Genomic DNA, 16,689 nt, shown 5'->3' on the forward strand with positions numbered 1-16,689 from the left:
TAGGCTAGCGCGAGTCAATGGTATATGTGTTAGCCAGCCATTAAAAAACGTTTTACCCACTCCACAGTGCACCAAACGCAAATCAATTATAACACTAGACTATCGATGTATATGTCCGTTGAGAGAATAATGTTAGAAATCAAACTTACCTTTCATCTCAATGATCCCAAAGGAACTAGTTTCTCAGCAGCTGCGGAATTTTACTTTGCTCCGGTTAGTAATGCGGCAAAAAGTAAACACAGAACAGAAGCGCACTGTAATCAGTGTACCAGCGGCAGGTAAATACACTTGCGTCATGTGTGTACCGGCTCACTCGGTTGCCTAGGTAATCAATATCACTCCGCTGCTGCTGTAGACAAGGCTTATGATTACAGGGAACAAATTATAACTAATGCAATGTGATGAAAATGTAAGTTTGATTTCTAACATTATTCTCTGAACGGACATATACATCGATAGTCTAGTGTTATAATTGATTTGCGTTTGGTGCACTGTGGAGTGGGTAAAACGGTTTTTAATGGCTGGCTAACATATACCATTGACTCGCGCTAGCCTAGCATCGGCTAACTATCCAAATATAAGGACTGGATAATTTTTGAAAAAAAATGTCTCTACTGATGAATAACAACCAGGCTGACTTAAAAATTAGGTCCGATGTCAAAAATCCCGAAACACCCCTTTAAATTTTAAAAATCTAATTTAAGACTTTAAGACTTTTTAAGGATCCGCGGACACCCTGTCAAGGCAATGTGACCGGTGGAGTGTAGGAGCATCAACTGTTCAGACGAGTATCTGACATGGGACACATGTAAGCAGTCAAACCTTTCGTTTGATTATTTTTTAGCAGAAAATCAGATTTGACCCACATTAAGCTCAGGTGTGAACATAACCTTTATTTGACTCGCATACAAACTGTCTTGTGCCATTCCTAACTCCACACAAACAAAAATAGTCTCACATCTGCATGGTTTTTCACTTATCTGTAAGTGTGATGGCAAATGAAATTGAATTACACTGATCCCAGTTTAAAAAACAACAACTTGCCAGCCACCGCCAAAAATGTGTGAACAATCGATCATTTTCACAAAAGTTTCACGGCCCCCAGAATATTTTGTTGTATGAATATCTGAACATGCCATATATCATAAGGAGGAACAGAGCATGTGCTTTTAAACAAAAAAGTTTTGTTCTGTGCATTCCTTTTTTATTAACACTTCATTGTGGGCAAGTCTCATAAAAAAAGCAACAATTTTGGCAAAAAGCTGAGAAAAATAAAGTTTTTGTCGAAGACTACATCCAGATCGGTTTCAAAACGATGATCAAAACATAGATGGAGTAGATCGAGTCCATCAACATCCACTAAAGCTTCACAGTCCTGTAGCTCGTCCTGGGTCGACATTTCATTCAGTAACATTAGGCAGTTTTCATTTATATGCTGTTTAATGTTGATAGTGTTATTTTACATAAGCACCTGCTTTCATTTACTGCTTCTTCTTCACGTGTTTTGATCAGGAGATTCAGTACTTGTTCAGAAGATGTCATAGCGCCCCCTACAGTATAACAGTGAAAACACAGAAAGCTGGAAATTTCCTGTCAGAAGTTAAATTGCCTTCTTTCAGAGTGAATGCACAAATGACTTTTCTACACTTCTTGCCAGATTGAGGAACACTCAATTCCAGAATGAGTTTGCAAATGGCGCTTCAGGTCCCTTTGATATGTGAAACACATTTCACACTGAAGACATGTGTAAGGCCTCTCTCCAGTGTGAACTCTTATATGCGTCTGAAGGTTTCCTTTAAATCTGAAGCTCTTTCCACACTGAGGGCAGGTGAACGGCTTCTCTCCGGTGTGAACTCTCATGTGAACCTCAAGGTTTGTTTTGTTTGAGAAAGTCTTTCCACAGTGATGGCACATGAAAGGCTTCTCTCCGGTGTGGGTTAGGATGTGTGCCGTAAGATGATTTCTATCCGTGAAACTCATTCCACACTGATGACATACACAACAGTCTTCTCTCGAGTGAGTCCTCAGGTGCTTTTTAAGGGTTATTTTGTGTCTGAAACTCTTCCCACACTGTTCACATGTGAAGGGCTTCTCTCCAGTGTGACTGTTCATGTGATACCTCAGGTTTAGCTCTGTTGTGAAGCTCTTATCACACAGTTCGCAGATGTAAGGCTTCTCTCCAGTGTGAATTCTCATGTGCCTGTTAAAGCTTCCTTTCTGAGTGAAACTGTTTCCACACTGAGGGCAGGTGAACGGCTTCTCTTTGGTGTGAACCATCATGTGGCCTTTAAGGATTCCTTTCGTAGTGAAACTCTTCCCACACTGTTGACAGGTGAACGGCTTCTCTCCAGAGTGAATGTTCATGTGGGCTTTAAAACTTCCTTTTTTAGTGAAACTCTTTCCACACTGAGTGCAGATGAAATAACGTATAGTTTCTGTCTGTTGAGCTCTTTTTTGTGAGGAATATTTCTCAGTTTGTGAGCAACTAAACCGTTTTTCTCCAGTTGTGGACTCATGTTTCTCATCTCTCTCCTCCATTTCATTCAGTACTTCACTATCCTCTTTCAGCGGCATCAGGTCTAAGGAGAAAAGAGACAAATACAAGTAAACACAAAGCAACAGACATCAACACCTTTAGACATGCTGAATCCTACACCCACTAAGCAACTGAAAGAGTTGTCGCCTGTAATCTCAGAACCTCTTGCCAATATTTCTCACTCTTTGATTTGTTTAGGACACGTCCCAAATACTTTCAAGCCGGCAGTTATCAAACATCTTACCAAAAACCCAGTTTGACCAAGAACTGTTTGATTATAGACAGGCCTCAAACCGACAATTATGTCTAAAATAGAAAAATAATATTGGCCTCTCAACTATGTTCAGTTTTTGACTAAACACCTGTTTTTGGCATCTAGTCATGTCTATATCTTCCTTCAAGTGCTATTAGATCTTTCTGCAACAAAGACTAACACTTTCTTTTGGATAGCTTAATAATTATGTTGGCATTTGTGGACAAATAACTCCCCGCCCCTGACGCAAGCGGTTCAAAAGGGGGTATTATTAGGTCCTCTGCTTTTCTCCTTGTACATGCTTCCCCTAGGAGTCATTATCATTAAATTTCACTCTTATGTCATGAAAGAAAGTTTACATGTACTGTTACATTGTTTTCTACAATTAAGAACCCTGGGTGTTGCGTTGACAGATACGTTGCGTTCTTTGATAATGACATTTCGGTAGCACTTTATTTTATAGTCATTTTTTATAAACCGTAGTCAACATTTGAAGTGGATCCAAATCTTTCATCAAAGTTATTCCCTTAATTTTTAACAATACCCGTTTAATTAACTTTTTTGATCCACTTAATTATTTTTTTTACTTTACTACTGTATAAGACTGAATTCACCATAGACTGTAAAAAAAGATGGACGACGCCCCTTCGCTCTCTTCCATTGATGAGAACTGAAGCCGCCAGCGTCCCGATATGGCGCTGACATATTGGAACTTGAGTCTGCGCAGTAGCGATCTCGGGACCAGACCTGCGCAGTAGTGAGCAGGAAGTAAAGCCTCCACCCTCACTCTCGCAGAATGCACTCAGGGAATTCTCAGAAGATCCCGAAAAAAATGTCCGTTGTTGCTTCAGTGACTACTTCGCTCAGAGAACCTGTCAATCACAGCTGTCAATCATGACGTTACACCACCGCATCACGTAACTAACTAAAAACCAACTTATTTTTTAAACAGACACTTGAACTTACATCAGCGTGATAAAAACGACAGCAAATGAAAGAAACCACCTTTGGAAAAAAGATATTTGAAGTGCATTTAATTGTTTAGTTGGTCTCACGTCCCGTTGAATAACACAGGGAGGCGGGGCTTATGACCTATACTAGGACGAGTCACCGGGGGGCGATCGAGACGTTTTGGCTTCACTTTTCAGGGCTTGTGCGGCACGCTTGGAATTCACTGATGACACTCATACTGCCATAGCCTAGAAATCTAGACGCACCCTAGCGGCAGCAAAAATGTATTTTGCAGCCAGGGTTGTCTAGCAACTCTCCGTTGACTTTCAAGCTGGAAAAACCTAAATTAGGTCAGGCCAATCACGTTGTGTATAGAGTAGGCGGGGCGGGCTTAACATAATGACGACAGAGTTGCGACGGTTCCCTGCTACTTGAAAACAAAGCTGATGACTGCTGCTGCTGGAGAACAGTCTTTCAAATTGGCTTTGGCCACGACTCTGGAGGACTTGGAGTTAAGTTTTTCTTTGAGAAAAGAGCAAAGAACGGCACTTAAGTCATTCTTAAAAAAGGAAGATGAGTTTGTAGTTTTGCCGGCCAGATTCAAAAGTTGAATCTATGGCCCTATCCCAAATGGTGCACTTCATGCGGACTTTCGGTCTCGTGGACTTGAATTGCGCGTGCTCGCTGAGTCTACGAGTCTGTAGGCCGTCCCATTCAGCATTTTACCGCTCTGAAGTGTGTTCAGCAGCGCACCCTTTGTACCCTTGAAGCGGTCTTCCACGAAGCTTGCATAGATGCAGGCTCCACGCACTTTAACTACCCAGGAATCCTTGCGAAAGGCCAATCAGACAACAGATGGGAGGAGATTTCGCTCACGGATAGTTGTTGACATGGCTGAGAAGAAAATATTAAGGTTTTTATGACCTAAATGTACATTTTACCAGTTGTTACCTACAGTTTATACAAACATTATGGTCATCGACCAGTGGTTGATGTCTCAAACATAATAATAGCGCGTTGAATAATACGATCGCATTATGATTCATTAAATAAATAGAACCGAATGTCAGGGCTTTACTGAGTCATATGTAAACATAGTGTGAATATTGATATCTGTAAATTCATCTGAAACTCATGCACATCTTAGTTCAAATGTAACATTATGTATTATTATGTACAACTGTATACATCATTTAAATAAGCATGATATATCTATTGTCTAATGCCCAGGTGATATGCAGAATATCAAAATATAGAACTGTAACATTAGGCTGTGTAGTGGACATGAAGATGAGACGTCGGAGCGCAAAAATGTGATTTCTCCTGTCCAACAACAACCAGACCGTTATCTCCGGCATGCCGATCGAGTCTGTCCCAAAAATACCTCTCAATGCGCCCTCGTGGACTCGCACCAAGGGCCCTATAGGTCTGCACTACATGACGTCACCAAAGTGTGGACTATGAGGAAGTCCACAAGTCTGGAGTGTGCCATTTGGGACAGGGCCTATCAACTAACGTTAGCTCCGCTGTTGGGAAAACGCTCTGGTTGGTTGAAGCGCTGTCCTATTGCGTGCAGAGGGAATTTGAAAGACAGCCGTTTATCCCGCCCCTCGGATTGAGCCGTGTCTATGGTGAGTTGCCAGACCTAACATCTTAGGTCAAATCTTGGCTTGCCAGGCTAAAGCCTGGAACACACCAAGCCGACGGTCGGCCGTCGGGCAGTTTCAGTGCGTCGGCCGACTAAATCTTCTCAGTGTGTTCCGCACCGTCGGCTGAAATTGGTCCTCGTCGGCTTTGTAACGGCCGATTCGACATGTTGAATCGGCGTCGGGCTGTCGGTGAAAGAGGGAACTCTGATTGGCTGTTCAGCTTAGTGACCGAGTCAGTGCACGAGAATAATAGCAAAATAGCGAGCAAAGTCAAAACGGTACAGATAGAAGGCTGTTCTAATGATATGTCATCTTATCTGAGTGTTCCTTGGCGAATATTTCAGTATTAACACGAGAGGTGTGGAATAAAGACAGTGTTTAGCAGGATTGATTTTCAAAACGGTAAGCACGCACTGCTTTGTTTACGGTTTGTGTAACTGCAGCCGGCAGCGCCGGTTTCCCTTTTTGAATGACGAATATAGACGAATATATCTGCAGAAATAGACAGCTGTCTCATTTACACGCAGGCGCAGAACACGCATTCTAGCTGACAGTCGGCTGTAGTTCTCTCGGTGTGTTCAAGTGCAGCTTTTTACCCCGACGCGAGGCGACAACACAGTCGGCTTTGATCAGCGCTAGTTCGTCTGTGTCGGCTTGGTGTGTTCCAGGCTTAATACTGCCACTCAAATGTCTTTCAATCTTATTTCCTTTAAAATGTTAGTGAGGGTGTTTTTAATCAATCTGTCTTGAAAAAAAAACTAGTGCCTACAAGACACCGGTTTGATACAGCCAGCGCTTACTTATAGACAACAAATATTATATTGATCACTCAGATTTCACAGTTCGCTTTATGCTAAATAATTGTATTTGTTTTGTCTGGTCATGTGATCTCAACATATCTGTCCACATGAGGCGGCCCGCTCCAAATCAAATAAAAGCACTTTAATTAGGACTCACTTCAAAAATATCATTAGCCACATTTCCACTATCGGCCCAAAAGCTAGCGTGCTAGTGTGAGCCAGGGCCAATCACTGTCACTTCCGGGGCTTCCTCGGGGCCAACCGCCGAATACCTTGGTCCAAAGCGGGCCAACTGGGGCTTGAGGAGTGGTCACGAACAGTCAGGAGACGGCCGTGCCGCGGATGATTTCATATACCAGTTAACACTTTAGCATTAAAGACTCATTAAAGAAATCATTTTAGCTCAAAACTCACTTTCAGACAGCAGCGAGTGTTTGAAATAACTTCTGTTTGTGATCCGATGTGGTTCCTGATCACTGTATTAGGCAGAAATTAGGGATGCACAATATATCGCCACCATATCGGTATCGGACGATAAACGGTAATATTTATTGTTATCGTTATTGATCCGATAAGAAAATTAGTCCGATATATTAAAGCCGATAGATGTGTTATTTCCTTCAGCTGAGACACTTAAGATGCGCACTGTTCGTCATGATGGACTTGAATTGCTTGAAATATGAATGTAATTACTTCGCAAAGGAAAATACAGTTAAGTGCAGAGTCTGCTTGTGCATTCGCAGCCTGTTGAGCCACTGTAAGTTTTAATATGTTTATTTTGTGTAAATTAGGGGTGACCCCGAATAGTCGAAGATTCGATGCTCTGATAGGAGGAGCCTGATTCGACTACCAATCTCACGCTCGAATCTTCGCTGAGGTGTTATGAAACGAGGATCATGCTACTTTGGCTATATGAGGGCGCTCAATGTCTGGTTTCACATAGAACTACCGGTTTTCTGTCAATACGTTAATATTCAGCCTATTATGATAATGCTGTATATAAAAATGTGCAAAGAAAGAAGCTTTTAATACATATTTTTTAACGTGCGTGAATAAATCCAAACACCCCGTGACAGATTTAAGTTTCACTTTCAATCCGTGACCGACAGAGGAGCGTCTTGGCGGCAATGATTTAAATCTTTAACAATGTCTGGGATAAGAAAATCTAAAGTGTGAATGTACACCATCAGAAAGGATATTCTCCAAGGCTGGATTTAGCATCAGGAAAACCAGTCTTTCACTCTGTCTGTGTCCGTTGGAGTCTTTTGTGCGCGCGGATAAAATACATTCTAAAACACTTAACGTGAAAAACGTTTAGCGACTCAATCTCCTAAAATAGTTAAATTAAAAATGTCAAATTATGTAAAGAAGTCCTCCTTTACTATAGGAGGAACGCATTGCGTTCATATTCTGGGTTCATCTGCTTATCTGCACATTGTATGGTTTCTTAATAAAGTGTGTACTGTGTACATTAAGCCACGTTAACGTGCCTTTTAAGCGTTTTAAAAGCTTTTTTCACGTTAAGCATTTTAGAATGTCCCGTGGAAAACCAACTTGTTAACGTTGGCCGGCAGAAGTGCGATCATGGTTTTCCTTAATTTAACTATTTTAGGAGATTGAGTCGTTAAACGTTTTTCACGTTAAGTGTTTTAGAATGTATTTTATCCGCACGCACAAAAGACTCCAACGGACACAGACAGAGTGAACGACTGGATTTTGTTCTCTCGATCAGGTATCGGGTACAAGTGATTTCAAAACTTTTCAGCCGGTTCTAATTTGAGTTTTGGATGCTGTGAACATTTTTAGCTAAAAAGACTGCCTCTCCAGTTTAGCATTTATTGTTGTTTCTGCAGTTAAAAAGACAAAGTTGAAAATTCTGGCTACTATCGTTATTTTAATAATTTCTTTATTTTAATTGTATTTATTGATCTGTCAGGGTTATCTAATCTAACTATCTGTGGCTTGTGCTTTGAATATATGAAGAGTTCAGATGCAAAAGCCTCTAAATGCCATTTGAAATTTTCTTATAGAATGATCATTTTTATCAAGCTCGTATACTTAAAATCAATAATTTCACTTAAATGGCAATGAAGATTATCTATTAATTATCATTTAAGTGAAATTACTGAACTTAAATGTACAAGCTTGATAAAAATGATCATTCTATAAGAAAATTTCAAATGGCATTTAGAGGCTTTTGCATCTGAACTCTTCATATGTTCCCCTGCACTTTAGGCATTTTGCACACATTTGCTCCTCATCTTGTGACTTGATTCTGATTTATTTCGTTTTGTATTTTTATTTATTAGAAAGGTATATTCTGTTCATATTTAATTAATTGTTTATTTTGTCGGTGCATCGATGTTGTGCTGTACTTAGAGCCTGCTCGCACAGGTAATTTAGCCGATTACATTTTTTTTTTTTGCATGTGAAATGCAAATCCTGTCTGCAGTGTGGCCTTTCTGGAGTTATTTATGTTATGTCTTAGTTTTATTGATCCAAAATGTTTTTATACATTTTCTTCCATATCTTTGTGTGATTTTCTGTACATAGCGGCTTTGAATTGTTAAAGCCCCGCCCCCATACACATGATTCGACTATTAGTCGACTATAGGCAAGACTTGACGATTCTGATTCGACTATGAAAATCCATAGTCGGGGACAGCCCTAGTGTAAATATATCTGATTCATCTCATATAGGATGCGTTTGGTTGAGTTAATTAACGAAGCAGCAAAGCGCTACATTGTCTTTAGCTTTAGCGCGCGCAGCTGAAACAGCAATGCACAACATTAATAACTTCTGGGACTGTCATAACATTATAATGAGAACACTATGGTAATAAAACCTTGTGTATTATCTGAGTGTAGTTGCCGTTTCAGCACGTTGTTGTGGGAACAAACGCATCCACTACTGGAGTTACACATTCTGACCAGCACAGTCAAGTTCGCTTGTGCATTCGCGTTTTTTTTTTTTTCAGAAACAAGTCGTAATATTAAGTCTATGTAATATAAATATCTGATTGATCTTATTTAGGATGCGTTTTGTAGAGTTAATTAACCTTCTAGCAAAGCGCTTCAGTTTAATGTTCATTCTCTTCAGCTTCAGCGCACAATACTCAAACAGCAGTAATGTTATTTGAAACGGTAATGTTAAAGATGTTTACCATTACTGTAATAGTAATTTTTTTTTTTTTTTTTTTTTTTTTTTACAAATTCTTCAAAAAACATTGATGCATTATTATGAAATAACTACTTTTATAGTTCTCGTATTCTTTTCGTATTTTATCCGTAGCACATGCATTTTGATTCTTTATATATAGCCTAAGTAAATGTTGTCCAATAACTTGTTTGCATTATTTAGGTTTTTATTTTTATTTATTTTTATTTATTGTTAGACAATAAGGTCTCATTTGTTAATGTATTAAAGGTATAGCGGAGGATGTTTTACTTCCTGGTGGGTAACCTATACTATTGGTCCTCCTAATTGTCAATCATTCTGGTGAATCAATCAAACTTTTCAAAAAGTGGAGAGGGCGGGTCTTATCTAAAATTTGGAAAGATCCTCCGCTATACCTTTAACTAACATGAACTAACACAGCAATTACCTTTGTTAATGTTAGTTAATAAAATATTTGTGTTTTGGTTAATTCAGAGTGTATTATGTTAACAGATACAACAAATGTCTTAGAAAATGTTAAGATTAATATTAGATTAGTAAATCCTGTAGAAGTATTGTTCATTCAGTGTTAGATCATATTAACTAACTAACTAACAAATGAAGTACGTCTCGTCTCTTTATCCATTAAGTCCGTCTGATATCCATATTTAGCTCTGCATGTGTCATAAAATAAAGCAACTTTCCTCTGTTTCTCTGACTGAAAATATGACTGTATTGGGACAGTCACTGGAGAGAGTACTAAAGCTCCTCAGGTCATATTTTTGGTGGAAAATTTGTAGAAATGATCATTCTTTCTAAATGTGATGTAAATATACAGTCCTATGACGACAAATAAACAGAAACAGACACGACTGAATAAGTACGTGTGTCCTCTTTACTTCTGTGTCTAAAGCGCAATCTTGACATAAATACATTTATTATGGTCAATGTATCACTTATTAGTGTAAAAGTGTGGTAAAACATCGATGCTTGGGTTTTAAATCTTTAGGTAAACAACAAAAATGCCAACAAACGGCCACTTTTATCATGTTCGTTTTGCGATCAGGTTTGCCAGATTGGGCGGTTTTGTAATCTATTTTGCGGGCAAAAGTGGGTTTGGGCGGGTGGATAAAAATTGGGCTGGTTTCGGATCAGTTCGGCGGGTTTTTGTTGCCGAAACACCGGCACTTCAGATCCTTATTCCTGCGACCCAATGTTCAGCAGGCAGCAGTCTCACTCACTCACTCACGCACGCGCACACACTACAACTCTGGCTGACGTGCCCCCTAACCTCACAACAGACACTCCCTCCCACTACCTTTTGATGCACGCCGGCATCGCCCGCCCCTCAAACAACATAGTAGATTGCGGGGTTTTCAAACTTAGGTAGCTGTCACCTGTCACTGCGGTTCATGACCTGTTCATGACACTCTTTCTGGGTCAGCAGCAGCGCCAACACAGATTTGAATATGATTTTGTCAAAGGTTTAATAGACAAACGAAATGGAATAAGATCGCGTGGGTGTTTGAATCGAGATCACAGACTTTTAAAGATGAATCGTGCAGCTCTGTAACTAACGACACATTTCATCGAATCGAAAGTGGCTAACTTCTGTCAACCTCATCTATAAGCAAGGGCAAAAATAAAGCAATATAATTTTAATTCATATCTGTAATATTCTGTTATAAAAAAAATAGATTTTAAAATCATAAAATAAATAAATAAATAAATAAACGCGATATCTAGGTGAATAGATTTTTTCTCCCAGCCCTAATATGCATGTTTCATGTTGCCATTTGAAATAACTGAAATGTTAAAGTGGGTTATTTACTTATTTTTTATGTCCATATCCACTCGATGTTTTTATGTTACTGAATGCTTTTGTTCCAAGCGACTTTTAGTGACAATAAACAGACTCATTGATAGCCTAAGTTGATCGCATTATGTTCCGTAACATAATAGTTTAATAGTAGGCCTAGAATAGTCTGACTGAAGTCAGTGTAGCCTACTTTTGCGTTCATTTAATTGAGTATTGTTTCTAAAATCGGATAGGCTAAGTCGAAAAATGGGTCATTTTAAAGCTTGTTAATGATTTCAATGTGTTTAAACGAGAAACAAGCCACACAAAAAAATTGGGCGGTTTTTTGTGCATTCTCGCGGTTTTTGGGCTGGAAAACCTCGCTGGCACCTGGCAACCCTGTTTGCGATCTCCACTGTTTCCAGTGATTTCTTTCTGATTTGTTTTCTGATAAAACTTCCATTTGTTGGTGAAATGATGGGTTTGTGTGACAATGGGAAACGCAGCTATTCATTTCTGTAGAGCTGGACATTTTAATAAGGATCAAATGACTGAGTTCAGCTTTGAGAATGAAACTGACCTGTTTGTTCCTCAGTTTCTTCATGTTTCACTCTGAACGTTTCTTCAAACTTCACATCTTCACTCTCCTCTTTAATAAATGCCATCTTTAAGATGAGAATAAATAACAGAAAGTAAAACACTCATAACTAAATCTCTGTGTGTGTCTCAATCAGATCTAGCTCAGTTCACTGGCAAGAGAGTCATAGAGAGAGTTAATGGACTTAAATGACCTGATTAGACTAAGAGCTAACATTATAACAGACAATTAATATTTAGTTCTAATTTATATTTGTATTTAATAACTTTAAAAATAACATTTCATTGATTACACTTTGCAAAAGTTGTCATTTCACCTGTTTGTGTTTGTTGTTCTCGTTGTATTTACACTGTTTGACCAGCAGGAGTCGTCCGTGTTTGAGGTGATTCAAGCACTTTTGATTCGAGCACTTTGAAAGTGAATCATTTTGCAAAACATTTGGTTTAATTGACTCAGAGTTTTGATCTCCGTTTCTCTCAAAATCTCCGTTTCTCTCAAAACTACTTATCAGAGATCGAACTCGTGTTTATAATGAACTGATTCCCGATATAGGTACTGAAATGAGACGCATCTTTTCTGTTACTCATGTGTGGATGCGCTTTACTCACAAAAATAACGTTCATTAATGATAGATTAAGCATTACGATGTTACATTCAATAATACATAAAACATTTTTACATCGCTTGTAAAAACTAAAAAAGTGATTGAACCATTTAAACTCTTTAAATGCTTAAAAACACAAACCTTTCTTCAGCCAAATCACAACATTGCAAGAGCGCGACGCCATATGATGACGTCACATCACCACACCAAAATAAAAGTCCAGTTCAAACGCTAAAATCACAGAAGTCCATAAACATTCACATACAAATTATAAAACATATATCAATGGCGTTTAAAGTAGAAATCTAATGCTAGATAAAAAGTTTGAACCACATATAATATGTGAGATTCTGTCTAAATCGCAAAACATGAATCACCTTTTTTCATTTTTGTTTGATGAAATTTTTTTAAAACAGCTTTTATCAAAAAACTATTATTTTGCTACTATACAATAAACGAAGTTCAATACAATTAAACCTTCATAAGGGCAAAAACCCCAAAAAATGCAACAATCAATAACATTGGGTGATTCTCCAGCACTTTTGGCACTGTGTGAACTTATGGAAAATTCACTCTCTTAAAACACACTTAAAACAATCTTCCTAGCTTCATTCATTTGTCTTCAAACACAATATAACAGTGGGCAGGTTTAGAATTACATGGAATATTATTTGAATGAAACAGTTTCCCTGAAGAGTGCTTTCAAATATGTAATTTCCACCACTTTTCAACTTATGTATTTTATTACAATATAATATTGTAAAACTGCAAAATCTGCTAATAAACAGCCTCACAAAAGCATTTTTAAAAGGAAACAGGGGCAAGATTTGGTGGTTACTAGGATGTTGGAGCATGAACTTCATAATGACAATGTATTCGTGCATTTGTTTGTTTATTTATTTACAAAAAAAAGGCCAAGGACACAAAAGTGCCTGTAGTTGGAGAATCACCCACACACTCATAGTATATTCATGTATACATGTTGTATTCAGAAAATATACAAGCAGTTTATCAATGTGTCTCGGTTTCAACACTGTCGGTTCTTACTGGTCTATTCCAGACATCCCACCTCTCCCTTAAATTCAGGGATTCTCACTATTCCTTAATCATTCACGAAATGAATCCACAGTACGCCTGGGGTGCGTTTCCCAAAAGCATCGTTAGCCAACTATGTTCGCAAGTTCTGTCGTTATCAGCATAGTTCAACGAGTCAGTGTTTCCCGAAACCATCGTTCTATCGAACATTCGCAAACAGCATCGCAAAGTTGTGTGGTTGGAACGACAGCTCTCCACCTGTGGTTAGAAGCATAGTTTCTAGTTTGTATGACATGTGGACTTAATAAATCTTTATCTTGAGCAAAATAAGCAAGCTGACATTCAGTACAACCTGTGTCTTTTATTTAAAATACATACAAATGTCATTTACGTCTTTTAGTTTGTCAAGAGATTTAAAGCACTGTTTTTGAAGAGTGCACATGTGCGAACATGCTCTTCTATGTAAGAACGAGCCTATGACTGAATCTGGAAATAAAGCGAAATAACTGAGAAAAATGAGAAATAGTCCTCAGATGTCATGTCTGTAATTTATAGCAAAACATCTAGCGTTAATTCGATCTCAAACAGATTCATTAAAATAAGTTATAACTCCACCACGTGCGTGACGTCATAAACCAACGTGGTTGAACGACCACTTTGCGACAATACAGTTTCGGGAAACAGTCGTGACTCGTGACTAGGTAGTTGATTTCTTCAATGATGCATCGTACTATGGTAGTTAAGCAGCGAGTTACGTCGTTGTTCGGGAAACGCACCCCTGTTCAGCACCATCGCTGTCAATCAGATGTCGCTGTCCGTCCGTGGTGCTGAAACATTTTTACTTGACTAGCAAACTGTTTTCTTAATTCGTCAATACAAACTTGTCAAAAAATGTGGCTTTTCTTTGTGTTTTATTTAACATATAAGCTTACTTGGCTCAACAAGTGACACATTATTAGATATGCATTCATCACATATTTTATGTTTTTTTAACGGTTTTTAATTTTAAAATGACTTGGTAGCAGAAGGCCCCATGATGAAGCTCCGCCCCCACTGTACTGAGAGTCTAGCTCCGCCCCTGTTCTTCATTCTTCTATCTTCTTTAGTGTTCAGCTGAAGAAAGAAACTCATACAGGTTTGGAACAGCTTAAGGGTGAGTAAGTGATGACAAATTCTTCATTTTTGGGTGAACTATCCCTTTAACGTATGTCAGACTTGAAGACTACGCTGCAGACAGAAAAACATCAAAAACATAAAGTTCAAGTTCACTTTATTTATATAGCACATTTACAACAGCCACTAGGCTGACCAAAGTGCTTTACAGAACAACCAGATAAATAAGAAAATAATACCTGCATAACAACACATACAACACAAATAAAAGCAGCAAAGCTAAGAGCAACCTTAAAACTGGAGTAGCAAAACAGTATCAGACTCAGATATAAAATAGTAAAACAGAAGAAGCAAAACAGTATCAGACTCAAACTCAAATATAAAATAGTAAAACAGAAGAAGCAAAACAGTATCAGACTCAAACTCAAATATAAAATAGTAAAACAGAAGTGGCAAAACAGTATCAGACTCAAATATAAAATAGTAAAACAGAAGAAGCAAAACAGTATCAGACTCAAATATAAAATAGTAAAACAGAAGAAGCAAAACAGTATCAGACTCAAATATAAAATAGTAAAACAGAAGAAGCAAAACAGTATCAGACTCAAATATAAAACAGTAAAACCAACCTAAGAATAGAGATCAATATGCTAAAGAAAACAGGTACGTTTTTAAACACAAAAGTGTCACGGTTGAGTTATGCACTGTTTCCTCTGTGTCGCGTGTCACTGTTTGTTTTCATGTCTGTGAGTGTGCGCGAGTGGGCGTTGTCCCGCTCGCGTGGTTGTTCAGTGCTCCAGCTGATATCAATCACACTCACTCCCCGCTCCAGCTGCTATCAATTCCCGCTCTCTATAAATACTCACTCATCTCTCCATTCCAGTGTCCATCCGTTGTTTGCAGTCTGGGTGAATCGGTGGTGATATCCCGTGCGTGGTGCTCGATGCAGTGAACCAGAGAAGACAATGCCACAGACAAGACAGGATCCGGTAGACACGACACACTCAAAGGAACTGCAAACAAGAGGGAACTAATAAAGGGAAACTAATCAGGGGGAACAGGTGGGAGAACTCAAACAATAATCAGATAACAAGTAGGGCAGGGCTAACAATAACACAAGCACATGGCTCAACATAACAGACACCCAAGTGCAGAACAAGACAGGACAGACATGTGACAAAAAGAAGATAGAGTGAAGAATGTTTGAAACCAGACAGTTCACAGTAGCCATTGACTCTCATGGTTGGAAAAAATTATAATATGGAAGTCAATGGCTACCGTCAACTGTCTGGTTACCACAGGGTCCCGGCGGATCCGTTAAAAGTCTTAACAACATAAATTTTTTATGGCCTAAAAAAGTCTTGAATTGTCTGGAATGTCTTGAATTTTCGAAAGGGAGGTATTAAATTGCATATGGGACAGAGCGAGGGAAATGTCTCCATCTGGTTTTGTGTATTTTTTAACCGCAATTTTATAAATGACCAGCGTACCTTTTGGGGGCAGCATTTGTTCTGTGCAGGTGTCATCTGCTAGCCTGGATGCCAGCCGAACTTAGCCCCGGCCACAACATTTTTAGGTCGGGAAGTTCAGTCTGGACTTGATCCGTTGTGGATCTATTATGCCCGAAACCAAAGCTGTTCGGACCAATCAAATTGTCAGGGCGGGCTTTATACGATGATGGACAGATGATCAACAGTAACGTAATCATCCACGTCACCAAAGAGAGCTTGGGCTGAATTCGTTTACAACAAAGATGGCTGCCACTGGAGAATTGAGATTTCACACTTACAAATAAGTCAGATAGAATAAATGCATATTTGGCATGCTGTTTGAGAAGAGGCTCAGGGCTCGGTATTCGGCTCGAACCCAAAGTACTCCCCCCGTATTCCTGGCTGTGGAAGAACAAGCCGAGAGTGAGTGGAGGGATGCTGAAAACTGTCAAGGAATGTTAGGTGAGTTGACAGAGTGAATAAATATATGCTTCCTCTCATGCTGATAGGGTAGACATGGTAATTGTTTCATGACAAGTTGATTGGATTGATTATTTGAACGTGCTCCTCCCGAACTTTGTTTATGAAACATCATGTGTAGATTCCGCCATCGCGTCTGTTATAGAAGATATCGACAGCGCATTCATTTTAAAAGAGGAACAGAGAACCGCGATCAAGGCATTTGTCGATCGGAAAGATGAATGA

At 38.9% G+C, this 16,689-nt stretch overlaps 1 protein-coding gene and 1 long non-coding RNA gene across 5 annotated transcripts; both read right to left on the bottom strand.

Annotated features, from left to right (window-relative positions):
• Nucleotides 1-873: 873 nt before the first annotated feature.
• On the bottom strand, nucleotides 874-12,538 carry LOC309496549 (uncharacterized protein). 4 transcript variants are annotated; one of them, XM_082166550.1, is made up of 4 exons: nucleotides 12,488-12,514; nucleotides 12,059-12,151; nucleotides 11,725-11,809; nucleotides 874-2,579 (listed from the first exon to the last, which is right to left on the bottom strand). In XM_082166550.1, exons 3-4 carry the CDS (start codon nucleotides 11,807-11,809, stop codon nucleotides 1,642-1,644), a joined length of 1,023 nt encoding a protein of 340 aa, XP_082022676.1. In that variant the 5' UTR covers nucleotides 12,059-12,151; nucleotides 12,488-12,514; the 3' UTR covers nucleotides 874-1,641. The 4 variants fall into 4 exon arrangements, with proteins under 4 accessions (XP_082022676.1, XP_082022677.1, XP_082022675.1 ...); XM_082166551.1 differs by lacking the exon at nucleotides 12,059-12,151 and having other exon boundaries at nucleotides 12,488-12,538; XM_082166549.1 differs by having other exon boundaries at nucleotides 12,059-12,532.
• Nucleotides 4,966-6,455, bottom strand: LOC309496573. The gene is made up of 3 exons (XR_014205169.1): nucleotides 6,422-6,455; nucleotides 6,067-6,329; nucleotides 4,966-5,425 (listed from the first exon to the last, which is right to left on the bottom strand). It is a non-coding gene; the product is annotated as an uncharacterized lncRNA (long non-coding RNA).
• Nucleotides 12,539-16,689: the final 4,151 nt, after the last annotated feature.

Source organism: Leuciscus leuciscus, assembly GCF_965113295.1.
Source record: "Leuciscus leuciscus genome assembly, chromosome: 4".
In the NCBI taxonomy this organism is placed as follows: domain Eukaryota; kingdom Metazoa; phylum Chordata; class Actinopteri; order Cypriniformes; family Leuciscidae; genus Leuciscus; species Leuciscus leuciscus.

Excerpts from the sequence above, each read along its gene's own strand:
- LOC309496549 (XM_082166551.1), bottom strand. The coding sequence starts at position 11,809 with ATGGCATTTATTAAAGAGGAGAGTGAAGATGTGAAGTTTGAAGAAACG. Across the intron at positions 2,580-11,724 it reads AGAAACTGAGGAACAAACAG|ACCTGATGCCGCTGAAAGAG; the intron begins GTCAGTTTCATT and ends TTTTCTCCTTAG.